Source organism: Lagopus muta, chromosome 32 (assembly GCF_023343835.1).
Source record: "Lagopus muta isolate bLagMut1 chromosome 32, bLagMut1 primary, whole genome shotgun sequence".
NCBI classification, from domain to species: domain Eukaryota; kingdom Metazoa; phylum Chordata; class Aves; order Galliformes; family Phasianidae; genus Lagopus; species Lagopus muta.
Genome location: NC_064464.1, coordinates 580168 through 605917, shown reverse-complemented (window position 1 = coordinate 605917; position 25750 = coordinate 580168). Strand labels below are relative to the sequence as shown.

The following is a 25750-nucleotide window of genomic DNA, read 5'->3' as shown; positions in this document are numbered from 1 at the left end:
GGGGCCTAAACACACAGCCAGAGAGACTGGCACCGGCCAAGGGACCTGAAGCCACAGCTTAGAATCATAGAATCATAGAATCATAGAATCACCCGGGTTGGAAGGGACCCCAAGGATCATGTAGTTCCAACCCCCCTGCCTAGCAGGGCCACCAAACATCCACATTCAGATCAGGTTGCCCAGGACCCCGTCCAACCTGGCCTTAAACACGTCCAAGGACGGGGCATCCACAACCTCCCTGGGCAGCCCGTTCCAGGGCCTAACCACTCTCCTAGTAAAGAACTTCCCCCTAACATCTAACCTAAATCTTCCCTCCTTCAACTTAAAACCATTTCCCCTAGTCCTGCTGTTGTCAGCCCTTTTGAAGAGTTTACTCTAAACCTAAGGGCCTAAACCTGGAGCCACAGCACTGGAGCCACAGCTTCGGGCCTGAAGTCTGAAGCTCCAGCCAGAGAGCCAGCACCAGCCCTGGGCCATAATGCCGCGGTTACAGCCACAGGGGCAGCGCCAGAGCCGGGGCTGACAGCCACACCTACAGCCGGGTGGGCTGGCAACGGCCATGGAGCCTAAAGCCAGTCCTGAAAGGCCGGCACCAGGCCTAGGCCTGACGCACAGCCCGAGAGGCCGGCACCAGGCCGAGGGCCCAAAGCCAGAGGCAGAGGCCGGCACCGGCCCTGGGCACAGCTGTGCCTTCCTGTTGCTCTCTGCTGATTCCTATAGGGCTCCACGGACCGCTCTGAGGCCATGCTGCTCCTTACTGGTTTTCACTTGGCCATGCTGCACTTTTCTGGTCCCTACTGCTGTGCACTCCTCCCAGCTCCTACTGGTTCCTCTGGGACCCCGCTGACCACGACGAGGCCATACTGCGTTTTTACTGGGCTGCACAAGGGTCGTCTTCACTTCTCTGTTGCTTTACTTCAATGAACCCCCATTCAATTAACCCCATTCAACCCATTGGGTGAGTCCCAGGTTTCCTATAATTTGGATCTGGGAGGCGTCCATTTCCTTCGCTTATGATGCAAGCACAGCGGTGATGCAGGCACTCGCTGAGGGCACAATGGTTGCTGGGCTGGAAGCGTTTGTGCCACCGCTGGAGAGCAGAGAGCTGTTGCTCTGGTGAGCGTGGTGCACACCAAGACTGAGCTCTGTGCTTTTCTTGAGGGATCATCCTTTGAGAGCCCACTGGGAGCAGCGCTGCGGCGTGTGCGTCAGCTGGGCACCGCTCCGGCTGAGCAGACTGACCAGGTGAGCTGGGTTTGGTGCTGGCTGGGTGTCGGGAGATATCAGCAGAAAAGTCGGGCTGGGGAGGAGCTCCCAGGTCCAACGGTGCCCTTCTGCATGGCTGTATCCAGGGAAAATGGGTTCTTGTTCAGATTGCATCCCACGTTTTAGTGAGGATGATGAAAAGGCATTCCTCCCCTGGGAAATTGCTGCCGGGCCCCCACCTTCATGTCAGACCTTCAAAAGGAAGCAGAGCGCAGACTTCATAGGGTGCAACTTGTGCCTCCCTGCTCCGTGGGTTGCTTGGTGTGCCATACCCAGCAGGTGCTTCAGCAAACCGCGCTGAAGTCACGGCAGAGAGCCAGGTGCTCAGCTGGGGACATGGGCGGTCAGCACACCTGTGGGGGAAAAGGGGACCTGGGGGCACTTGCTGACAGAAGCCATGGCAGTCAGACCCCAGCTGCAGCCAGTGATGGGCAGGCAGTTCTTGCAGCCAGCTGATTTCCAAGCATTGCCTTCCTCAAGAGACGACATTGCATGGCAGAAGAAAGCTGGGAAAATGCTTCTTCCTCATGGCTTTTCCCTTGTTGATGCTTTCTGTAGGTTCCTCTCCAAAAGGAGAACTCAGGAATCCAGGCAGCTGAAGATTGCAGTGCTGCAGGCGATGTCAAGTAAGCATCCATGTGGAGTGCAGGAAGGGGCAGTGAGAAGTGAACTATCAGTTGTGTTTGGGATGTCAAAGCAGCATCTTTCTGTTTTCTGGGGGGACATGGGCTTACTGGACAATACTTGTGCTGCCAGCTGGTGTCTGTGAAATCAACACACGATCTGTTGTTGTAGGGACAAAACCTGTGCATCTGTGGAACGGTGCGGGGCAAGGGGGGAAACGGAAAGCCTCCGCAGGTAAGAAGCTCCTGTGAGCTGCGGTGTGGGCACTGCCTCTAAACAGGGCTGCATGAAGGGCTGCGTGTGATGGAGGGGAGAGGAAGGGACTGCAGTTCTGTGCTGACTGCACAAGTGGCCCAAGGCTGTAGCAGCAGAAAAGCAAATTGACAAAACTGCTGCTGAAGACCAGAAGTTTGTGGTTGGCAGTGCTGAAATCTTCCTCCAAAGAGATGCTCTTCATGTCTTTCTTGTCTCCTTTCTGTCAGAAGCTGATGCCAGTGGCCTTCCCCTGAAGCGCAGCCATGTGGAAAGCCAGGAGTGTGGCACAGCACCCAAGAGAGGTACAGACACACAGCAGGCATCTGGGTTTGGTGCACTGTCTTTCTAGTCAGGCTTTCTGCCTGTTCTTTCCTGGGACTGTTCTCACTGCGTGTTGCTTGGGGTTTTAATCCCTGGGATTTACAGTTACCTCTCCTGTCCTGATTTACAATGGGAACCCAACGTTCACCCAAGGTCCCTTGCTGTGAACGTGGTACAGGAGAGCTGGCATTGACTCTTTGGCATTTTTTCTTGCTGTTCCCAGCAGTGGCGAGCAGCTCGGATGTGCCGGAGGACATCACGGACATCCAGGGTTTGCTCTCTTGGATCAATGGTGAGTTTGGGGCTGCAGAGCTGCAGGTGTGTGTTTGCACAGTGGGTGTGAGAAGGCTCTCATGGCCATTTGGGGGATGTTTTTGCATTTTCAGACGTGGCAAGAGCTGCTGAGGTCCCCCACGAGAACCCCAGCAGCCCTGCCCCCGGATGTTTGATCGCTGAGCTCCCTGCCAACCCCGGGGACAGCAGAGAGCTCAGCACACAGGCTGCCACCGGGACGCCCACCGACCCCTTCTGGGGGCTTCCTCCATCCCCCGGGTTCCTGGCTGAGCTGCAGTGCGGGCTGTCGGAGCAGCGCCCCGTCGTGCCACCAGCGAGCGCCCGGCTCAGCCCACGGCCGACCACCCTGGCCGTCAGTGCACCTCCCTCAGTGCAAACCGCACAGCCCACCGAGGAGGTGCAGCAAAGGCAGCCCCAGGAGGCTCAGGCTCACTCGCCCCCGTCGCCAGGCTCTGTCCCCAGCCGGGTGGCAGACAAGAAGAACAGGGGCAGCACCAAGCGGGGGGCCAAGCGCCCTGCGCCTGCCGGCACCCCCCAGGAAGGGGAGAGCTCCCAGCAGGAGCAGCCCACCAGCAGCGCTCCTGCCAAGAAAAGGAAGCTGCCGCCCCGTGGGGAAAGAACAGAAAGGAAAGGCCGCAAACAGCCGTGCCAACGGAGGCTGCCTGGGGCCGGCGCAGGAGCCAGCGGCAGCCAAGCGGGCACTGCCACCGAACTGCGCAAACATCTGCAGGACTGCATCCAGGCCGTGCACCCGCTGGGGCAGAGGGTGACTGCGGTGGGCCCGGTGCGCCAGCCACCCTCTGTGCAGCCCCAACCCTCAGTCAGCGCTGGCCCTGCTGCCCTCCAGCCCCAAGGCAGCCATGCGCTCAAGGCAGAGCCGACAGCTCCAGGCAGCACGGTGCAGGAGGAGGGCGCTGCCAAGGAGGCACCGCTGAGCTGCCCGTGCCCGTCCCCGCAGAGGAGCTCGGCACTGCAGAGGGACCCATCGCCACCACCACCACCACCAGCGCTGCACCAGCAGCAGCCTTGGCCGTGGCGCCCCGTGGACTTTGTGCCCTGCGTGGCGCCGCAGGCGGGTGGCGGTGTAATACCGCTGGTGATGGAGGAGTCGCTGCCCATCACAGCCGAGCAGCGGCCCGAACGGGAGCGCATGAAGAAGCTGGCCCAGGAAGAGCGGCAGCAGGCGGCCCAGCAGATGAAGATCGGCCCCGTGCAGTTCCTGGTGCAGCGGGAGATAGACATGGCCATCGCCGACCAGTACGGCTACCCGTAACCCTGCGCTCCTCGCTGGCCCGCAGCACCAGGCAGCAGCGGCAGCGTTCCAGGGGCACCGCCAGCGGCCCCATCTCTCCCCTCCACAACCGAGCCGTCCTCCAGAGTCAGCACAGCAGTGGGATGGGACGTTGTCTGGCTGCTCTGCTTACTGTGGGATGGGAATTTTAGCAATAGTGTTGTTTCTGTTACTCATTGTTTCTTATGATACATTATTAAAAGCTGTGCATTCCATTTGCTACATCCCTCTGCCTGCAGTCGTTTGTGCCGTGTCACAGCCCCCCAGGTCCCCACGCCCACATTTTGGGGGAAAAACAGGGATTTCTGGGAGAAAACCCAACATTTAAGGGGAAAAACGGATTTTTGTGAGAAAAAAGCCACATTTAAGGGGAAAAACAAGGGAGAGCCATCTTAATTTCTGTTTTGTTACTTCACATAATGCCATTGGGCGGCCCTCATGTTTTCTTACAATTTGGTACCAGCCCTGGTGACTTTGGGCCAGAGCCCCAAAGGCTGCATCCAGCCCAGGGGCTCACAGCCACAGCCACAGTTAGAGGCTGGCACACGCCCTGGGCCTAAAGATGCTGCCAGAGAAGCCGGGAGTGGCCCTGGGGCCTAAACACACAGCCAGAGAGACTGGCACCGGCCAAGGGACCTGAAGCCACAGCTTGAGCGGCCTGCACCAACCCTGGGTTGAAGCCCAGCCAGAGAGGCTGCACTGGCCCTGGGCCTAAACCTGGAGCCACAGCACTGGAGCCACAGCTTCGGGCCTGAAGTCTGAAGCTCCAGCCAGAGAGCCAGCACCAGCCCTGGGCCATAATGCCGCGGTTACAGCCACAGGGGCAGCGCCAGAGCCGGGGCTGACAGCCACACCTACAGCCGGGCGGGCTGGCAACGGCCATGGAGCCTAAAGCCAGTCCTGAAAGGCCGGCACCAGGCCTAGGCCTGACGCACAGCCCGAGAGGCCGGCACCAGGCCGAGAGCCCAAAGCCAGAGGCAGAGGCCGGCACCGGCCCTGGGCACAGCTGTGCCTTCCTGTTGCTCTCTGCTGATTCCTATAGGGCTCCACGGACCGCTCTGAGGCCATGCTGCTCCTTACTGGTTTTCACTTGGCCATGCTGCACTTTTCTGGTCCCTACTGCTGTGCACTCCTCCCAGCTCCTACTGGTTCCTCTGGGACCCCGCTGACCACGACGAGGCCATACTGCGTTTTTACTGGGCTGCACAAGGGTCGTCTTCACTTCTCTGTTGCTTTACTTCAATGAACCCCCATTCAATTAACCCCATTCAACCCATTGGGTGAGTCCCAGGTTTCCTATAATTTGGATCTGGGAGGCGTCCATTTCCTTCGCTTATGATGCAAGCACAGCGGTGATGCAGGCACTCGCTGAGGGCACAATGGTTGCTGGGCTGGAAGCGTTTGTGCCACCGCTGGAGAGCAGAGAGCTGTTGCTCTGGTGAGCGTGGTGCACACCAAGACTGAGCTCTGTGCTTTTCTTGAGGGATCATCCTTTGAGAGCCCACTGGGAGCAGCGCTGCGGCGTGTGCGTCAGCTGGGCACCGCTCCGGCTGAGCAGACTGACCAGGTGAGCTGGGTTTGGTGCTGGCTGGGTGTCGGGAGATATCAGCAGAAAAGTCGGGCTGGGGAGGAGCTCCCAGGTCCAACGGTGCCCTTCTGCATGGCTGTATCCAGGGAAAATGGGTTCTTGTTCAGATTGCATCCCACGTTTTAGTGAGGATGATGAAAAGGCATTCCTCCCCTGGGAAATTGCTGCCGGGCCCCCACCTTCATGTCAGACCTTCAAAAGGAAGCAGAGCGCAGACTTCATAGGGTGCAACTTGTGCCTCCCTGCTCCGTGGGTTGCTTGGTGTGCCATACCCAGCAGGTGCTTCAGCAAACCGCGCTGAAGTCACGGCAGAGAGCCAGGTGCTCAGCTGGGGACATGGGCGGTCAGCACACCTGTGGGGGAAAAGGGGACCTGGGGGCACTTGCTGACAGAAGCCATGGCAGTCAGACCCCAGCTGCAGCCAGTGATGGGCAGGCAGTTCTTGCAGCCAGCTGATTTCCAAGCATTGCCTTCCTCAAGAGACGACATTGCATGGCAGAAGAAAGCTGGGAAAATGCTTCTTCCTCATGGCTTTTCCCTTGTTGATGCTTTCTGTAGGTTCCTCTCCAAAAGGAGAACTCAGGAATCCAGGCAGCTGAAGATTGCAGTGCTGCAGGCGATGTCAAGTAAGCATCCATGTGGAGTGCAGGAAGGGGCAGTGAGAAGTGAACTATCAGTTGTGTTTGGGATGTCAAAGCAGCATCTTTCTGTTTTCTGGGGGGACATGGGCTTACTGGACAATACTTGTGCTGCCAGCTGGTGTCTGTGAAATCAACACACGATCTGTTGTTGTAGGGACAAAACCTGTGCATCTGTGGAACGGTGCGGGGCAAGGGGGGAAACGGAAAGCCTCCGCAGGTAAGAAGCTCCTGTGAGCTGCGGTGTGGGCACTGCCTCTAAACAGGGCTGCATGAAGGGCTGCGTGTGATGGAGGGGAGAGGAAGGGACTGCAGTTCTGTGCTGACTGCACAAGTGGCCCAAGGCTGTAGCAGCAGAAAAGCAAATTGACAAAACTGCTGCTGAAGACCAGAAGTTTGTGGTTGGCAGTGCTGAAATCTTCCTCCAAAGAGATGCTCTTCATGTCTTTCTTGTCTCCTTTCTGTCAGAAGCTGATGCCAGTGGCCTTCCCCTGAAGCGCAGCCATGTGGAAAGCCAGGAGTGTGGCACAGCACCCAAGAGAGGTACAGACACACAGCAGGCATCTGGGTTTGGTGCACTGTCTTTCTAGTCAGGCTTTCTGCCTGTTCTTTCCTGGGACTGTTCTCACTGCGTGTTGCTTGGGGTTTTAATCCCTGGGATTTACAGTTACCTCTCCTGTCCTGATTTACAATGGGAACCCAACGTTCACCCAAGGTCCCTTGCTGTGAACGTGGTACAGGAGAGCTGGCATTGACTCTTTGGCATTTTTTCTTGCTGTTCCCAGCAGTGGCGAGCAGCTCGGATGTGCCGGAGGACATCACGGACATCCAGGGTTTGCTCTCTTGGATCAATGGTGAGTTTGGGGCTGCAGAGCTGCAGGTGTGTGTTTGCACAGTGGGTGTGAGAAGGCTCTCATGGCCATTTGGGGGATGTTTTTGCATTTTCAGACGTGGCAAGAGCTGCTGAGGTCCCCCACGAGAACCCCAGCAGCCCTGCCCCCGGATGTTTGATCGCTGAGCTCCCTGCCAACCCCGGGGACAGCAGAGAGCTCAGCACACAGGCTGCCACCGGGACGCCCACTGACCCCTTCTGGGGGCTTCCTCCATCCCCCGGGTTCCTGGCTGAGCTGCAGTGCGGGCTGTCGGAGCAGCGCCCCGTCGTGCCACCAGCGAGCGCCCGGCTCAGCCCACGGCCGACCACCCTGGCCGTCAGCGCACCTCCCTCAGTGCAAACCGCACAGCCCACCGAGGAGGTGCAGCAAAGGCAGCCCCAGGAGGCTCAGGCTCACTCGCCCCCGTCGCCAGGCTCTGTCCCCAGCCGGGTGGCAGACAAGAAGAACAGGGGCAGCACCAAGCGGGGGGCCAAGCGCCCTGCGCCTGCCGGCACCCCGCAGGAAGGGGAGAGCTCCCAGCAGGAGCAGCCCACCAGCAGCGCTCCTGCCAAGAAAAGGAAGCTGCCGCCCCGCGGGGAAAGAACAGAAAGGAAAGGCCGCAAACAGCCGTGCCAACGGAGGCTGCCTGGGGCCGGCGCAGGAGCCAGCGGCAGCCAAGCGGGCACTGCCACCGAACTGCGCAAACATCTGCAGGACTGCATCCAGGCCGTGCACCCGCTGGGGCAGAGGGTGACTGCGGTGGGCCCGGTGCGCCAGCCACCCTCTGTGCAGCCCCAACCCTCAGTCAGCGCTGGCCCTGCTGCCCTCCAGCCCCAAGGCAGCCATGCGCTCAAGGCAGAGCCGACAGCTCCAGGCAGCACGGTGCAGGAGGAGGGCGCTGCCAAGGAGGCACCGCTGAGCTGCCCGTGCCCGTCCCCACAGAGGAGCTCGGCACTGCAGAGGGACCCATCGCCACCACCACCACCAGCGCTGCACCAGCAGCAGCCTCGGCCGTGGCGCCCCGTGGACTTTGTGCCCTGCGTGGCGCCGCAGGCGGGTGGCGGTGTAATACCGCTGGTGATGGAGGAGTCGCTGCCCATCACAGCCGAGCAGCGGCCCGAGCGGGAGCGCATGAAGAAGCTGGCCCAGGAAGAGCGGCAGCGGGCGGCCCAGCAGATGAAGATCGGCCCCGTGCAGTTCCTGGTGCAGCGGGAGATAGACATGGCCATCGCCGACCAGTACGGCTACCCGTAACCCTGCGCTCCTTGCTGGCCCGCAGCACCAGGCAGCAGCGGCAGCGTTCCAGGGGCACCGCCAGCGGCCCCATCTCTCCCCTCCACAACCGAGCCGTCCTCCAGAGTCAGCACAGCAGTGGGATGGGACGTTGTCTGGCTGCTCTGCTTACTGTGGGATGGGAATTTTAGCAATAGTGTTGTTTCTGTTACTCATTGTTTCTTATGATACATTATTAAAAGCTGTGCATTCCATTTGCTACATCCCTCTGCCTGCAGTCGTTTGTGCCGTGTCACAGCCCCCCAGGTCCCCACGCCCACATTTTGGGGGAAAAACAGGGATTTCTGGGAGAAAACCCAACATTTAAGGGGAAAAACGGATTTTTGTGAGAAAAAAGCCACATTTAAGGGGAAAAACAAGGGAGAGCCATCTTAATTTCTGTTTTGTTACTTCACATAATGCCATTGGGCGGCCCTCATGTTTTCTTACAATTTGGTACCAGCCCTGGTGACTTTGGGCCAGAGCCCCAAAGGCTGCATCCAGCCCAGGGGCTCACAGCCACAGCCACAGTTAGAGGCTGGCACACGCCCTGGGCCTAAAGATGCTGCCAGAGAAGCCGGGAGTGGCCCTGGGGCCTAAACACACAGCCAGAGAGACTGGCACCGGCCAAGGGACCTGAAGCCACAGCTTGAGCGGCCTGCACCAACCCTGGGTTGAAGCCCAGCCAGAGAGGCTGCACTGGCCCTGGGCCTAAACCTGGAGCCACAGCACTGGAGCCACAGCTTCGGGCCTGAAGTCTGAAGCTCCAGCCAGAGAGCCAGCACCAGCCCTGGGCCATAATGCCGCGGTTACAGCCACAGGGGCAGCGCCGGAGCCGGGGCTGACAGCCACACCTACAGCCGGGCGGGCTGGCAACGGCCATGGAGCCTAAAGCCAGTCCTGAAAGGCCGGCACCAGGCCTAGGCCTGACGCACAGCCCGAGAGGCCGGCACCAGGCCGAGAGCCCAAAGCCAGAGGCAGAGGCCGGCACCGGCCCTGGGCACAGCTGTGCCTTCCTGTTGCTCTCTGCTGATTCCTATAGGGCTCCACGGACCGCTCTGAGGCCATGCTGCTCCTTACTGGTTTTCACTTGGCCATGCTGCACTTTTCTGGTCCCTACTGCTGTGCACTCCTCCCAGCTCCTACTGGTTCCTCTGGGACCCCGCTGACCACGACGAGGCCATACTGTGTTTTTACTGGGCTGCACAAGGGTCGTCTTCACTTCTCTGTTGCTTTACTTCAATTAACCCCCATTCAATTAACCCCATTCAACCCATTGGGTGAGTCCCAGGTTTCCTATAATTTGGATCTGGGAGGCGTCCATTTCCTTCGCTTACTATGCAAGCACAGCGGTGATGCAGGCACTCGCTGAGGGCACAATGGTTGCTGGGCTGGAAGCGTTTGTGCCACCGCTGGAGAGCAGAGAGTTGTTGCTCTGGTGAGCGTGGTGCACACCGAGACTGAGCTCTGTGCTTTTCTTGAGGGATCGTCCTTTGAGAGCCCACTGGGAGCAGCGCTGCGGCGTGTGCGTCAGCTGGGCACCGCTCCGGCTGAGCAGGCTGACCAGGTGAGCTGGGTTTGGTGCTGGCTGGGTGCCGGGAGATATCAGCAGAAAAGCTGGGCTGGGGAGCAGTTCCCAGCTCCGGCGGTGCCCCTCAGCACGGCTGTTTGCAGGGGAAATGGTTCTTGCTGAGATTCCATCCCACGTTTCGGTGAGGATGATGAGATGTCCTTCCTCCCCTGGAAATTCACTGCTGAGCCCCTGCCTTCACATCCGACATTGAAAAGCAAGGAGAGCACAGGCTTCTCAGAGCACAGCTCGTGCCCCCTGCCCCACGGGTGGCTGGGTGCAGAGCTGTTGAGGAGATGGAGAAGGGCGCTTGCTGACACAAGCCGTGGCAGTCAGACCCAAACGGGACCTGGTGGCAGGCAGCTCTCGCAGCCCGCTGCCTTCCAGACGCTGCCCTCCTCAAGAGACTGCATGGCATGGCAGAAGAAAGCTGGGAAGATGCTTCTTCCTCCTGATTTTTCACTGGTGGATGCTTTCTGCAGGGTTCCTGTCCAAAAGGAGATTTTGGGCATCGAGGAAGAGTGAAGCCAGCTCTTTCCAGGAGCGGGGGAAGTTCCTGTGCAGAGAGCCATCGGAGCTTGGGCTTCCTCTGAGACTTCAGCCGTCATGTCTCAGCATGGAGACGAGCGCGGCTCCAGTTCCCGCTGTGTGAGAGCAAAGGTAGGGCTGGGTATCTTTTGCTTGGTGTTTCTTCCTTTGTTTCTGTTTTCAAGGGGAAGGGGTGGAGCGGGGGGAGCCCTGCTGGTCCTTTGGGACCTCAGGAACTGGTTGGGTTCTGCGCTGGCTGACAGCCTGGGCTAATAGCATGGGCATGGCTCAGGCCGTGTTTTCCCTCAGTGATCACGAACATCTCAGCACTCTGCCATCCCATCTCTGGCACGACCTGGAAGCTCCGTGCAAACCTCGGCTGCCCGTTCCCTCCAACGTTTCTTCTTTCTCTCCTCAGAAGCAGCACGGCGCGGTTCCCCGCGTTTGGGAGCAGAGATCCCACGGCGCCTGGCAGCGCACAGAGGGGCGCAATGGGGACGGGCCGTCCTCACTGCCACCCAAAAGTGAGTTTCTGCAGTCCTCTGTCATGGAGGATGGAGGAATGAATGTTGAGTATTACTTCTGAGCGGCTGCAGTGCTGCAGGGATGTCCAGTAACCATGGTGGAAGCATTAGAAAGGCCGACAGCAACAGCTGATGGCAGCAGTGAGACAGAAGTCTGTGTATGAGTGGTGGTGCTGCTCAGAGCTGAGTGCATTCCCTCTAGGGACAAGAGATCCGTGTCTCGACGTTTGCACCCGGTAGCGTTTTGTTTGCTGGTGCAGCTTTGCTCTGCAGAATGCAGAGCTGTCAGGCAGTCCGGGGTTCCTCTGCTGCCATCTGACAGGAAGGAGAGCAGTACTGCTCTGTGTAAGCACAGTGCAGTTTAAACACCAGTTTCTGCTCTGGCTGTAGAACAGCATCTTCTGGTTTTGGGGCTGGGTGTGGGCTGACAGGACAGTGCTGCTCCTGGTGTCTGTGCAATCACACTCCATCTGTCGTTGCAGGGACGGAGCCTGCGCGTCCATGGGATGGTGCTGGGCACGGGGGGAAACGGAAAGCCTCCCCAGGTAAGGAGCTCCTGTGAGCTGTGCTGTGGGTGCTGCCTCTAAGGAGGGCTGCATGCAGGGCTGCGTGTGATGGAGGAGAGAGGAAAGGGCACTGCAGATCTGTGCTGACTGCACAAGTGGCACAAGGCTGCAGCAGCGGAAAGGGAATTGAAGAAACTACACTTGAAGACCAGAAGTTTGGTTGACTGTGCTAAAATGTTCCTCCAAAGAGATGCTCTTCATGTCTCTGTTTCCTTTCTGTCAGAAGCTGATGCAAGCAGCCTTCCAGCCAAGCGCAGCCTTGCAGAAAGGCAAGGCAGAAGCACTGAGTGTGGCACAGCACCCAAGAGAGGTACAGACACCCAGCAGGCACCTGGGTTTGGGGCACTGTCTTTCTAGCTGGGCTCTCTGTTCTTTCTGGGACTGACGTTGTTGTGTGTTGCTTGAGGTATTAATCCCTGGGATCTACTGTTACCTTCCTGTCCCGTTTTGTAATCTCAACCCAACGTTCACCCAAGATGCTAAGATTCCTTACTGCAGATTTCCTGGTATCGTGGCCCATTGTGCAGACTGGAAGTAGCACTGGACTCTCGTTGTATCTCCTTGCTTCTCTTTTCTTGATTATAACAGACAGAGGTGCTGAGTCCGAGGGAAAGATCGACCCGAAAGCGGTGCAGGAAGTGCTTTCTGGGAGAGCTCGTCTCCAGGCTGGGGGGCTTCCTCCATCAGCAGGTCCCAGCTCGGGGGGAAGACCTGCCCCTGCCGTGTGCCCCCGCTCTGTCTCTGAGTCCCTGGCTGGATGCAAACGCAAGGGCTTGGAAGAAGAGCTGCAAACAGCGCAGCTGCCTGCCTGCAAAAGAGCCAGAGGTCAGAGCGGAGGCAGCGTGCTGGCTCCAGCAGCACAGCCTGGGCCTGCTGCAGCACGGAGCCCCAAGCTGACAGGTAAGCAGGCTGCTGCCCTTCTCGAGCACACCGAGGCTGCACAGGGTTGGCTTTGCTTTTTCCTTCTCTGCAGAGGGGAAAAGAGTTGAAGCCTCCAAAGTCCCAAGGCAGTGAGGTGCCACAGTATGTAACCCCGTCTCTTTAACCGCACGCTGGTCTTCTGTTTGTCCCCCTGGAAATGTCATTCCCTGAGAGGCTTCCTGCTCAAATTTCCCCGGTCTTTTTTCTGCCTTCTTTTGTGGCACCCATGATTACACCGTTCTGCTGCTGACGGCATGAATTCATTTTTATTCTTGCTTTATAGCAAGAAGACGACGACAGAAAGAGAGGAGAAGGGAACTGAAGAAGGCTTCCCTCAGGGCTGCAGCTGCACGTGCAGAGGTGAGTCCTTGGGGAGCACAGACATGGCTCTCGTTGCTCTCAGTGCCTCTGTCTGACAGCCGTGACGGATGCTGTAATGTCCTGAGGGCAGTGATGTCCCAGAGAAACACCCAGCTGTGTGTCTGAGGAAATCACGCTGTCAGTTGGAGCTGCCCAGGGGAGCTTGGGTGCCTTCCTCTGCCTTCAGAAGGACACCGTTGGTAACGGCCGGAGGGTTTTGCTGCCATAAAGAGCCTTGCCATGTCGAGCACTGCGACCTTGGAAACCTCATTTCCCCCAGCAGAGCAGGAATCTTAGCATAGGCAGCTGCTGTGGGAAGTAACGCCAGTGACCTGAATGGCAGGAACGTGCTGTGCTGCATGGGGCCGTTCTGCAAGTGCACTGATCAGCCTTTCTGAAGGAGATCTGCCCACATTGTTTCTGTCCTGTTCCTACACTCGCTCTGTTTCTTTCCAGTCCTCCGCCATGAACAGCCTGGTGGAGATGATGCAGAAGCTGCAGCTGAACGACTGAGAGGAGCAGCACCAGCAGGCAGCGCTCCGAGGGCCACCCAACTCCAACTCGGGTTGTGGTCAATAAAAAACATCACCAGTAGAGATGGACACTGCCATGGTTCTGTGTTTTTTTGTTTTTGGGTGTGCTGCCCTGTTCTTCTTCTGGCCTTTGGTGTCTGGAGGGGGGCTGCGAGAAAGAAGGGCAAAGAGTGAGAGAGTTGAGATGGGACGGATGGCAGAAGTCTGTTACAATAAGGGTGGCACTGGAGCAGGGACGCTGTCATGGGAAAAAAGGGACATTGAAGGGGAAAAACAGGGATTTCTGGAAGGAAACCCCAGATTTAAGGGGGAAAAAAGGGATTAATGGGAGAAAATCCCAGCTTTAATGGGAAAAAACAAAGTTTTCTGGGAGAAAAAGCCACATTTAATGGGAAAACCAGGGATTAATGGGAGAAAATCCCAGATTTAATGGGAAAAACAGGGATTTCTGGGACAAAAAGATACATGTAATGGGAAAAACAGGGATTAATGGGAAAAAATCCCAGATGTAAGGGGAAAAACAGGGATTTCTGGGACAAAAAGATACATGTAATGGGAAAAACAGGGATTTCTGGGAGAAAACCTTTGATTTAAGGGGAAAAACAAAGATTTCTAGGAGAAAACCCCAGATTGAAGGGGAAAACAGGGATTTCTGGGAGAAAACCTCACATTTTTGGGGAAAGACCAGGATTTCTGGGAGAAAAAGCCACATTAAAGGTGAAAAACAGGGACTTCTGGTAGAAAACCCCAGATTTTGGGGGAAAAACCGGGATTAAAGGGTTTTCTGCCAGCAATCCCAGGCGTTCCCTTGAAATCTGGGATTTTCTGCCACAAAAACACTGCGAGCCCCTCCACCATCACAGCTCCACGCCGCCTCCGGACTCTCATCGGTCAGGGCCAGTTCCGGCCCGTTCGTGCCTCTCATTGGCCAGCTGCAGCTCCGTCCCGCCTCCGGCCACTCATTGGTCAGGGCCAGTTCCGGCCCGTTCGTGCCTCTCATTGGCCAGCGGCAGCTCCGCCGGCTCCGATTGGCTGAGGCGCAGCGCGCGGGAACGGCCGTTGACAGTCGGCTCTCCCCTCAGACGGTGCTGGTCACACAGCCGCTGCGCGCCGGAGCTCCGGGCAGCACCGAGACGGAGCCGCGGCACGAAGGGAGTGGTGCGAGCACAGCGGGATGGACGAAGAGCGGCACCGGGACAGAGAAGGAAGCGTGCGCGGCCATCAGCCACCTCCGTATGGGGTGAGGGGCTGGGATGTGGGGATGTGGATGGAGACAGGATGGGGTGTGGGGAAGTGGGATATATATGGGACGGACTGAGGATATGGGGTGGATGTGGGATCGGTATGGGGCTCCCGGGAGCTGTGGGAGAGATAGAGGGGGCTGATGGGGCAATAGAGGGGGCGAGGAAGCTGTGGGGAGCTGGGGAGGGCTGCGGGGGGCTGCAGAAGGCTGTTGGGGTGCAGGGAGGCACAGGGGGCTGGAGTGGGCTGTGGCAGGGGATTGGGGTATATGGGGTGCAGGGGTGGGTCTGGGGGATTTGGGGCAATAGAGGGCGGTGAGGGGGTTCTGTGGGGACATGGTGCTATAGGGAAACATTCCTGTCCTTGTGGCCCCAGTTCCCAGCTCCCCGGACTGAGATGTACGGCTGCAGCTCAGCACACGGCTTCTTTGGGGCGGCTCTTGGGGGGGTTTGTGGAGGGGCTCCAGGGGCTGGGGAGAGCTGTGGGGAGGGATGTATGGGGCTGGGGGAGGATATAGGAGAACGTGGTTGTACAGATGTCTGTAAAAACAAAAGGAAAAAAGATAACGAGAAAAAGCCAAGTAAAAAGTGAAGAATAAGAGCTAAGAGAAGAATGGCTGGCAAGAAATACGGAGAGAGCAACGCACAGCATTGCAAAGGAAAGCCAGGCGAGAGTAGCAGCAAAAGGCAGGAGAATCCAGACGAATTCCGTGAAGAGCAAGAGAGGAAAGTTGGGCATAAGGCAAGGGGGAAGGGGAGGGGAAAGGGAGAAAAGAGGGGGGAGGGGAGGGCAGGGGAAGGACAAGAGGAAGGAGAAAATGGAAGGGAGGGGAGGGGAGGGGAGAGGGGGTGGGGTGAGGAGGCTTGAAGGGAAAATGTGGCTGAAGAAGCTTTAGTGTGAGATGCAGCAGGGATTTCCCAGTACGAAAGCCCTGATGGCTGTGTGCCCTCACGAGCGGTCCCAGCAGCGCATTGCACGTGGCCTGCAGAGAGCATTTGGGAAGCTGCCCAGTGCCAGGCTCCAGGTCGCCCTGGCCGCTCTGCAGCCTTGGCAATCACGGCCCGAGTCGCCCATTGCCTTACCTGAGCCTTCCCCAGTCCTTTTCCCTAGGGGAAAAGGAGATCTCGACGTGCCATGGGAACGTGGCTCCCCTGTTCTTGATTCTAGATGAGGGCGCTGATGCTCCTTATCCAGAGGATTGGGTGGATGCTGCTTTTGTGCCTCAGGGGAAACCAGAGGTAAGTTGTGAGGGTCCTCGAAGGCAGGAAGAATTGACGCTGTCGTAGTTTATGCAGGCACTTAAGAGCCTGCAAAGGTCTTTCAGGTCTCTTTGTGCCTTGAAGGCCCTGTTCTGTACACAGAGCAGTCCTGAGTGTTTCTTTCCATGGGGAACTGTCCCATTTCAGTGGGAAAGCAGCCCTTGCCACTCTTTGGTTTGCCGTTTGGGCCATGTCTTTCCCCGACCTGCTGCCAGTCCTCGCAGGTCACTGCAGAAAGAGCAGGCGCCAAGGTGCAGCGGAAGCTGTCCTCACCTGTGTCTGATCACAGCTGTGCCTGCAGGTCCTCTCGGTGAAGCACCGAAGCGGAGTCCTGTTGCTGAGCCTGGGCTGGATGCCAGAGGTGAGTCGCCAGCCTTCATCTCACGCTCTCTGCTCGTATGTGGCTGCGGCTGCTGGGTTGTGCTGGGATGTGCTGGGACGTACTGGGATTTGTTGGGTTGGAACTGGGATGGTGCTGGGATGTGCTGGGCTGGTGCTGGGATGTGGCTGGGATGGGGCTTGGAGGTGCATGGATGGGGCTGGGATGTGATGTGATGTGGGTGTGATGTGCTGGGATGGTGGTTGGATGGTATGGAATGGTGCAGGGATGGGGCTGGGATGTGGTGGGATGTACTGGGATGTTCTGGGATGGGGCTGGAATGTGCTGGGATATGCTGAGTTGGTGCTGGGATGGAGCTGGGATGTGCTGGCATGGCGTGAGATGGTGTGGGATGGGGCTGGGACGTGATGTGGCTGTGATGTGCTGGGATGGTGCTGCGATGGTGCTGGGATTGTGAGGAATAGTTTGGGATGTCTGGGTTGTGCTGGGATGGTACTCAGATGTGCTGGGATGATGCTGGTTTGGTGCTGGGATTTGGTGGGATGTGCTGGGACGGTGCCTGGACTTGCTGGGATGTTGTGGGGTGGGGCTGGAATGTGCTGGGATGTCCTGGAATGGTGTGGGAATGTGCTGGGATGGGGCTGGGATGGTGTTGAATTGTGTGGGACGTGCTGGGTTGTGCTGGGAAGGGGCTGGGATGGGCTGGGGTGTTGTGGGATGGTGCTGGAATGTGCTGCGAAGTGGTGGGATGTTCTGGGATTCAGCAGCTGGGATAAGATGTGATGGGATGGTTCTGGGATGGGTAGGGATGGTTCTGTGGTATGCTGGGATGTGCTGGGATGGTTTTAGGATGGGCAGGGATGTGCTGCAATATACTGGGATGAGGCTAGGATGGGGCTGGGATTTGCTGGGACGGGCTGGGATGTCCTTGCATGGTGCTAGGATGTGCTGGGATGGTGAGGAGGGTGTGTGATGGGGCTAGGAGGTGCTAGAATGGTGCTGGGATGGTGCTGGGATGGTGTGGAATAGTATGGGATGTCTGGGTTGGGCTGGGATGGTGTGGGATGAGCTGGGATGTACTGGGATGTGCCGGCATGGAACTGGGATGTTCTGGCATGTGCTTGGATGGTGTGGGAATGTCTTGGGATGTGCTGGGATGGTGTGGGATTGTGATGGGATGGTGGTGGGATGTGCTGGGACGTACTGGGATGGGTCTGGTATGGGTCTGGGATGTGCTGGGATGTTCTGTGATGGCGTGAGATGGTGTGGGATGGGGCTTGTGATGTGGCAGTGATGTGCTGGGATGTACTAGGATGGGGCTGGGATGTTGCTGGGATGCACTGGGACGGTGCTGGGATGTACTGGGATGGTGCTGGGTTGTGCAGGGATGACGTGGGATGATGCTGGGATGTGGTGGGATGTGATGGAATGAGCTGGGAAGGTGTCGAAAGGTTCTGGGTTGTGCTGGGATGGTGTGGGATGGTGTGGGAAGGTGCTGGGATGGTACTGCGATGAGGCTGGGATGTGCTGTGATGTGCTGGGGTGTTCTGGGATGGTTCTGGGATTTGCTGTGAAGCGGTGGGCTGGTGCTGGGATGTCCTGCGATGGTGCTGGGATGGGGCTGGGATGTGGTGGGCTGGTGCTGGGTTGTGCTGCGAAGTGATGGGATGTTGTGGGATGCAGCGGCTGGGATGAGATGTGCTGGGATGTGGTGGGATCATCCTTGGACATGCTGGGATGTTCTGTCATGGTGTGGGATGTGCTGAGATGGTGCTGGGATGTTCTGTGATGGTGTGGGATGGTGTGTGGCGGGGCTGGGAGGTGCTGGGATCGTGAGGAATAGTATGGGATGTCTGGGTTGTGCTGGCATGGTGGGGGATGCAGCTGGGATGGTGCTGGGATGTGCAGGGATTGTGTGGGATGATGCTGGGATTTGCTGTGATGTGCTTGGACTTGCTGGGATGTTGCTGGGATGTTCTGGGATGTGCTGGGCATGTGCTGGGATGTGCTTGAATGGTGCTGGATTGTGCTGGGATGGTTCTGGGATGTGCTGAGATGGTGTGGGATGAACTGGGTTGGCGTAGGATGGGGCTGGGATGGTGCTGGGATGTGCTGGGCTGGGCTGACATATGCTTGGATGGTTCTGGTATGTGCTGGGATGTGCTTGAATGGTGCTGGATTGTGCTGGGATGGTTCTGGGATGTGCTGAGATGGTGTGGGATGAACTGGGATGGCGTGGGGTGGTGCTGGGATGGTACTGGGATGTGCTGTGATGGTGCTGACATGTGCTGGGATCATGTGGGAATGTGTTGCGATGGTGTTGGGATGTGCTGGGATGGTGTGGGATTGTGATGTGATTTTGCTGGGATGTGGCTGGGAAGTACTGGGATGGTTCTGGGGTATGCTGGGATGTTGTGGAATGGTGCTGGGGTGTCCTTGGATGGTGCTGGTATGGGGCTGGGATGTGCTGGGTTGTGCTGGGATGTTCTGTGATGGTGTGGGATGTGCTGGAATGGTGCTGAGATGGTGCTGGGATGTTCTGTGATGGTGTGGGATGTGTTGGAATGGTGCTGAGATGGTGCTGGGATGCTGAGCGCCAGCCAGCTGCCCACCTGGCAGCTCTGCAACTTGCATAACTCTGCTCCGCAGCTGCGTAGATGGCAGCGTGTGATGGAAAGTTGTCGTCAGCCTTTGGGTGCAGAAGTGCCTGCAGGGAAGGCCGGGCCAAAATCCTTGGCTGCCTGCCATGCTGGAGCCCCACAGGCGTCCCAGGGGTGGCTGTTGTCTGTATTGACTTCACCCAAAGTCCGTTCAGTTCAGTCCTTTGTTTGTCTGCAATGTATTTTCGTGCTTTGTGTTCAGGTCCTGAGAGACGGAGAGAGGCATGGAGAATTGGAGAATATCCGCAGAGGCTCTGCCATGTCCTGAAGGAAATGGTGGAGGAGAAGGCAGCACACGGTGGGTGTCTTTGTGTCTGTTCACTGACGGACTGGGGAAGCTGAGTTTCTAGATACATGGGTGGGATACAGGTGCTGGGATAGGGCTGGGATGTGTTGGGATGTGCTAGGATTGGCCTGGGATGGGCTGGGATGTGTTCGGACATACTGGGATGTGCTGGCATGGAACTGGGATGTTCTGGTATGTGCTTGGATGGTGTGGGAATGTCTTGGGATGTGCTGGGATGGTGTGGGATTGTGATGGGATGGTGGTGGGATGTGCTGGGACGTACTGGGATGGGGCTCGGATGTGCTGGGATGCACTGGTATGTTCTGTGATTGTGTGGGATGATATGTGATGCGGATGGGAGGTGCTGGAATGGTGCTGGGATGGGGCTGGGATCATGTTGGGTAGTATTGGATGTCTGGGTTGTGCTGGAATGGTGCTCAGATGTGATGGGATGAGCTGCAATGATGCAGTTTTGGTGCTGGGATTTGGTGGGATGTCCTTGGATGGGGCTGGGATGGGGCTGGGACGTGCTGGGATGGTATGTAGTTGTGTGGAACGTGCTGGGTTGTGCTGGGATGGGGCTGGGACAGGCTGGCATGTTGTGGGATGGTGCTGCAATGTACTGGGATGGTGTGGGATGCCGCTGGGATGGTGCTGGTTTGTGCTGTGATGGAGGTGTGGAGGATGTGTGATGGGGCTGGGAGGTGCTGGAATGGTGCTGGGGTCGTGTGGAATAGTATGGGATATCTGGGTTGTGCAGGGATGTACTGGCATGTTCTGGAGTGATGCTGGGTTGTGCAGGGATGACGTGGGATGGTTCTGGGATGTGCTGGAATGAGCTGGGATGTGTTCGGATGAGCTGGGATGGTACTGCAATGAGGCTGGGATGTGCTGGTAAGGTGTGGGATGGTTCTGGGATTTGCTGTGAAGCGGTGGGCTGGTGCTGGGATGTCCTGCGATGGTGCTGGGATGGGGCTGGGATGTGGTGGGCTGGTGCTGGGTTGTGCTGTGAAGTGGTGGGATGTTGTGGGATGCAGCGGCTGGGATGTGATGTGCTGGGATGTGCTGGGATCATCCTTGGACATGCTGGGGAGTTGTGGGATGGTGCTGGGATTTTCTGTGATGGTGTGGGATGGTGTGTGATGGGGCTGGGAGGTGCTGGGATAGTGAGGAATAGTATGGGATGTCTGGGTTGTGCTGCGATGGTGCTGGGATTGTGAGGAATAGTTTGGGATGTCTGGGTTGTGCTGGGATGGTACTCAGATGTGCTGGGATGATGCTGGTTTGGTGCTGGGATTTGGTGGGATGTGCTGGGACGGTGCCTGGACTTGCTGGGATGTTGTGGGGTGGGGCTGGAATGTGCTGGGATGTCCTGGAATGGTGTGGGAATGTGCTGGGATGGGGCTGGGATGGTGTTGAATTGTGTGGGACGTGCTGGGTTGTGCTGGGAAGGGGCTGGGATGGGCTGGGGTGTTGTGGGATGGTGCTGGAATGTGCTGCGAAGTGGTGGGATGTTCTGGGATTCAGCAGCTGGGATAAGATGTGATGGGATGGTTCTGGGATGGGTAGGGATGGTTCTGTGGTATGCTGGGATGTGCTGGGATGGTTTTAGGATGGGCAGGGATGTGCTGCAATATACTGGGATGAGGCTAGGATGGGGCTGGGATTTGCTGGGACGGGCTGGGATGTCCTTGCATGGTGCTAGGATGTGCTGGGATGGTGAGGAGGGTGTGTGATGGGGCTAGGAGGTGCTAGAATGGTGCTGGGATGGTGCTGGGATGGTGTGGAATAGTATGGGATGTCTGGGTTGGGCTGGGATGGTGTGGGATGAGCTGGGATGTACTGGGATGTGCCGGCATGGAACTGGGATGTTCTGGCATGTGCTTGGATGGTGTGGGAATGTCTTGGGATGTGCTGGGATGGTGTGGGATTGTGATGGGATGGTGGTGGGATGTGCTGGGACGTACTGGGATGGGTCTGGTATGGGTCTGGGATGTGCTGGGATGTTCTGTGATGGCGTGAGATGGTGTGGGATGGGGCTTGTGATGTGGCAGTGATGTGCTGGGATGTACTAGGATGGGGCTGGGATGTTGCTGGGATGCACTGGGACGGTGCTGGGATGTACTGGGATGGTGCTGGGTTGTGCAGGGATGACGTGGGATGATGCTGGGATGTGGTGGGATGTGATGGAATGAGCTGGGAAGGTGTCGAAAGGTTCTGGGTTGTGCTGGGATGGTGTGGGATGGTGTGGGAAGGTGCTGGGATGGTACTGCGATGAGGCTGGGATGTGCTGTGATGTGCTGGGGTGTTCTGGGATGGTGCTGGGATTTGCTGTGAAGCGGTGGGCTGGTGCTGGGATGTCCTGCGATGGTGCTGGGATGGGGCTGGGATGTGGTGGGCTGGTGCTGGGTTGTGCTGCGAAGTGTTGGGATGTTGTGGGATGCAGCGGCTGGGATGAGATGTGCTGGGATGTGGTGGGATCATCCTTGGACATGCTGGGATGTTCTGTCATGGTGTGGGATGTGCTGAGATGGTGCTGGGATGTTCTGTGATGGTGTGGGATGGTGTGTGGCGGGGCTGGGAGGTGCTGGGATCGTGAGGAATAGTATGGGATGTCTGGGTTGTGCTGGCATGGTGGGGGATGCAGCTGGGATGGTGCTGGGATGTGCAGGGATTGTGTGGGATGATGCTGGGATTTGCTGTGATGTGCTTGGACTTGCTGGGATGTTGCTGGGATGTTCTGGGATGTGCTGGGCATGTGCTGGGATGTGCTTGAATGGTGCTGGATTGTGCTGGGATGGTTCTGGGATGTGCTGAGATGGTGTGGGATGAACTGGGTTGGCGTAGGATGGGGCTGGGATGGTGCTGGGATGTGCTGGGCTGGGCTGACATATGCTTGGATGGTTCTGGTATGTGCTGGGATGTGCTTGAATGGTGCTGGATTGTGCTGGGATGGTTCTGGGATGTGCTGAGATGGTGTGGGATGAACTGGGATGGCGTGGGGTGGTGCTGGGATGGTACTGGGATGTGCTGTGATGGTGCTGACATGTGCTGGGATCATGTGGGAATGTGTTGCGATGGTGTTGGGATGTGCTGGGATGGTGTGGGATTGTGATGTGATTTTGCTGGGATGTGGCTGGGGTATGCTGGGATGTTGTGGAATGGTGCTGGGGTGTCCTTGGATGGTGCTGGTATGGGGCTGGGATGTGCTGGGTTGTGCTGGGATGTTCTGTGATGGTGTGGGATGTGCTGGAATGGTGCTGAGATGGTGCTGGGATGTTCTGTGATGGTGTGGGATGTGTTGGAATGGTGCTGAGATGGTGCTGGGATGCTGAGCGCCAGCCAGCTGCCCACCTGGCAGCTCTGGAACTTGCATAACTCTGCTCCGCAGCTGCGTAGATGGCAGCGTGTGATGGAAAGTTGTCCTCAGCCTTTGGGTGCAGAAGTGCCTGCAGGGAAGGCCGGGCCAAAATCCTTGGCTGCCTGCCGTGCTGGAGCCCCACAGGCGTCCCAGGGGTGGCTGTTGTCTGTATTGACTTCACCCAAAGTCCGTTCAGTTCAGTCCTTTGTTTGTCTGCAATGTATTTTCGTGCTTTGTGTTCAGGTCCTGAGAGACGGAGAGAGGCATGGAGAATTGGAGAATATCCGCAGAGGCTCTGCCATGTCCTGAAGGAAATGGTGGAGGAGAAGGCAGCACACGGTGGGTGTCTTTGTGTCTGTTCACTGACGGACTGGGGAAGCTGAGTTTCTAGATACATGGGTGGGATACAGGTGCTGGGATGGGGCTGGGATGTGTTGGGATGTGCTAGGATTGGCCTGGGATGGGCTGGGATGTGTTCGGACATACTGGGATGTGCTGGCATGGAACTGGGATGTTCTGGTATGTGCTTGGATGGTGTGGGAATGTCTTGGGATGTGCTGGGATGGTGTGGGATTGTGATGGGATGGTGGTGGGATGTGCTGGGACGTACTGGGATGGGGCTCGGATGTGCTGGGATGCACTGGTATGTTCTGTGATTGTGTGGGATGATATGTGATGCGGATGGGAGGTGCTGGAATGGTGCTGGGATGGGGCTGGGATCATGTTGGGTAGTATTGGATGTCTGGGTTGTGCTGGAATGGTGCTCAGATGTGATGGGATGAGCTGCAATGATGCAGTTTTGGTGCTGGGATTTGGTGGGATGTCCTTGGATGGGGCTGGGATGGGGCTGGGACGTGCTGGGATGGTATGTAGTTGTGTGGAACGTGCTGGGTTGTGCTGGGATGGGGCTGGGACAGGCTGGCATGTTGTGGGATGGTGCTGCAATGTACTGGGATGGTGTGGGATGCCGCTGGGATGGTGCTGGTTTGTGCTGTGATGGAGGTGTGGAGGATGTGTGATGGGGCTGGGAGGTGCTGGAATGGTGCTGGGGTCGTGTGGAATAGTATGGGATATCTGGGTTGTGCAGGGATGTACTGGCATGTTCTGGAGTGATGCTGGGTTGTGCAGGGATGACGTGGGATGGTTCTGGGATGTGCTGGAATGAGCTGGGATGTGTTCGGATGAGCTGGGATGGTACTGCAATGAGGCTGGGATGTGCTGGTAAGGTGTGGGATGGTTCTGGGATTTGCTGTGAAGCGGTGGGCTGGTGCTGGGATGTCCTGCGATGGTGCTGGGATGGGGCTGGGATGTGGTGGGCTGGTGCTGGGTTGTGCTGTGAAGTGGTGGGATGTTGTGGGATGCAGCGGCTGGGATGTGATGTGCTGGGATGTGCTGGGATCATCCTTGGACATGCTGGGGAGTTGTGGGATGGTGCTGGGATTTTCTGTGATGGTGTGGGATGGTGTGTGATGGGGCTGGGAGGTGCTGGGATAGTGAGGAATAGTATGGGATGTCTGGGTTGTGCTGGGATGTGCTGGGAGGCAGCTGGGATGGTGCTGGGATGTGCAGGGATTGTGTGGGATAATGCTGGGATTTGCTGTGATGTGCTGGGACTGTGCTTGGACTTGCTGGGATGTTGTGGGGTGGTGCTGGGATGTGCTGGGATGTTCTGCAGTGGTGCTGGGATGTGCTGGGATGTGATGGTATGTTCTGTAACGGTGTGGGATGTGCTGGGATGGTGTTGAATGGTGCTGGATTGTGCTGGGATGGAGTGGGATGAACTGGGATGGTGTGGGATTGTGCTGGTATGGGGCTGGGATGTGTTTGGATCGGGCTGGAATGTGCTGGGATGTTCTGGGATGGACCTGGGCTATGTTGGGATGTGCTTGAATGTTGCTGGGATGTGCTGGGATGGTACTGGGATGTGCTGTGATGGTGCTGACATGTGTTGGGATCATGTGGGAATGTGTTGCGATGGTGCTGGGATGTGCTGGGATGGTTCTGGGAATGTGTGGGATGGTTCTGGGGTATGCTGGGATGTTGTGGAATGGTGCTGGGGTGTCCTTGGATGGTGCTGGTATGGGGCTGGGATGTGCTGGGTTGTGCTGGGATGTTCTGTGATGGTGTGGGATGTGCTGGAATGGTGCTGAGATGGTGCTGGGATGTTCTGTGATGGTGTGGGATGTGCTGGAATGGTGCTGAGATGGTGCTGGGATGTTCTGTCATGGTGTGGGATGTGCTGAGATGGTGCTGGGATGTTCTGTGATGGTGTGGGATGGTGTGTGGCGGGGCTGGGAGGTGCTGGGATCGTGAGGAATAGTATGGGATGTCTGGGTTGTGCTGGCATGGTGGGGGATGCAGCTGGGATGGTGCTGGGATGTGCAGGGATTGTGTGGGATGATGCTGGGATTTGCTGTGATGTGCTTGGACTTGCTGGGATGTTGCTGGGATGTTCTGGGATGTGCTGGGCATGTGCTGGGATGTGCTTGAATGGTGCTGGATTGTGCTGGGATGGTTCTGGGATGTGCTGAGATGGTGTGGGATGAACTGGGATGGCGTAGGATGGGGCTGGGATGGTGCTGGGATGTGCTGGGCTGGGCTGACATATGCTTGGATGGTTCTGGTATGTGCTGGGATGTGCTTGAATGGTGTTGGGATGTGCTGGGATGGTGTGGGATTGTGATGTGATTTTGCTGGGATGTGGCTGGGAAGTACTGGGATGGTTCTGGGGTATGCTGGGATGTTGTGGAATGGTGCTGGGGTGTCCTTGGATGGTGCTGGTATGGGGCTGGGATGTGCTGGGTTGTGCTGGGATGTTCTGTGATGGTGTGGGATGTGCTGGAATGGTGCTGAGATGGTGCTGGGATGTTCTGTGATGGTGTGGGAAGTGCTGGAATGGTGCTGAGATGGTGCTGGGATGTTCTGTGATGGTGTGGGATGTGCTGGAATGGTGCTGAGATGGTGCTGGGATGTTCTGTCATGGTGTGGGATGTGCTGGAATGGTGCTGAGATGGTGCTGGGATGTTCTGTCATGGTGTGGGATGTGCTGGAATGGTGCTGAGATGGTGCTGGGATGTTCTGTCATGGTGTGGGATGTGCTGGAATGGTGCTGAGATGGTGCTGGGATGTTCTGTCATGGTGTGGGATGTGCTGGAATGGTGCTGAGATGGTGCTGGGAT

General features: G+C 57.4%; 2 protein-coding genes across 3 annotated transcripts in view; one reads left to right on the top strand and one right to left on the bottom strand.

The window, feature by feature from the left end:
* Positions 1-25750, bottom strand: part of LOC125686144 (uncharacterized) — a 118873-nt gene that overhangs the window by 56277 nt on the left and 36846 nt on the right. The window lies entirely within an intron of this gene.
* LOC125686151 (uncharacterized) lies at positions 1229-12839 on the top strand. 2 transcript variants are annotated; one of them, XM_048929866.1, is made up of 6 exons: positions 1229-1892; positions 2062-2124; positions 2373-2447; positions 12198-12509; positions 12583-12632; positions 12814-12839. In XM_048929866.1, exons 1-5 carry the CDS (start codon positions 1664-1666, stop codon positions 12621-12623), a joined length of 720 nt encoding a protein of 239 aa, XP_048785823.1. In that variant the 5' UTR covers positions 1229-1663; the 3' UTR covers positions 12624-12632; positions 12814-12839. The 2 variants fall into 2 exon arrangements, 1 of the variants encoding a protein (XP_048785823.1); XR_007373683.1 differs by lacking the exons at positions 1229-1892; positions 2062-2124; positions 2373-2447 and adding exons at positions 11527-11588; positions 11833-11919.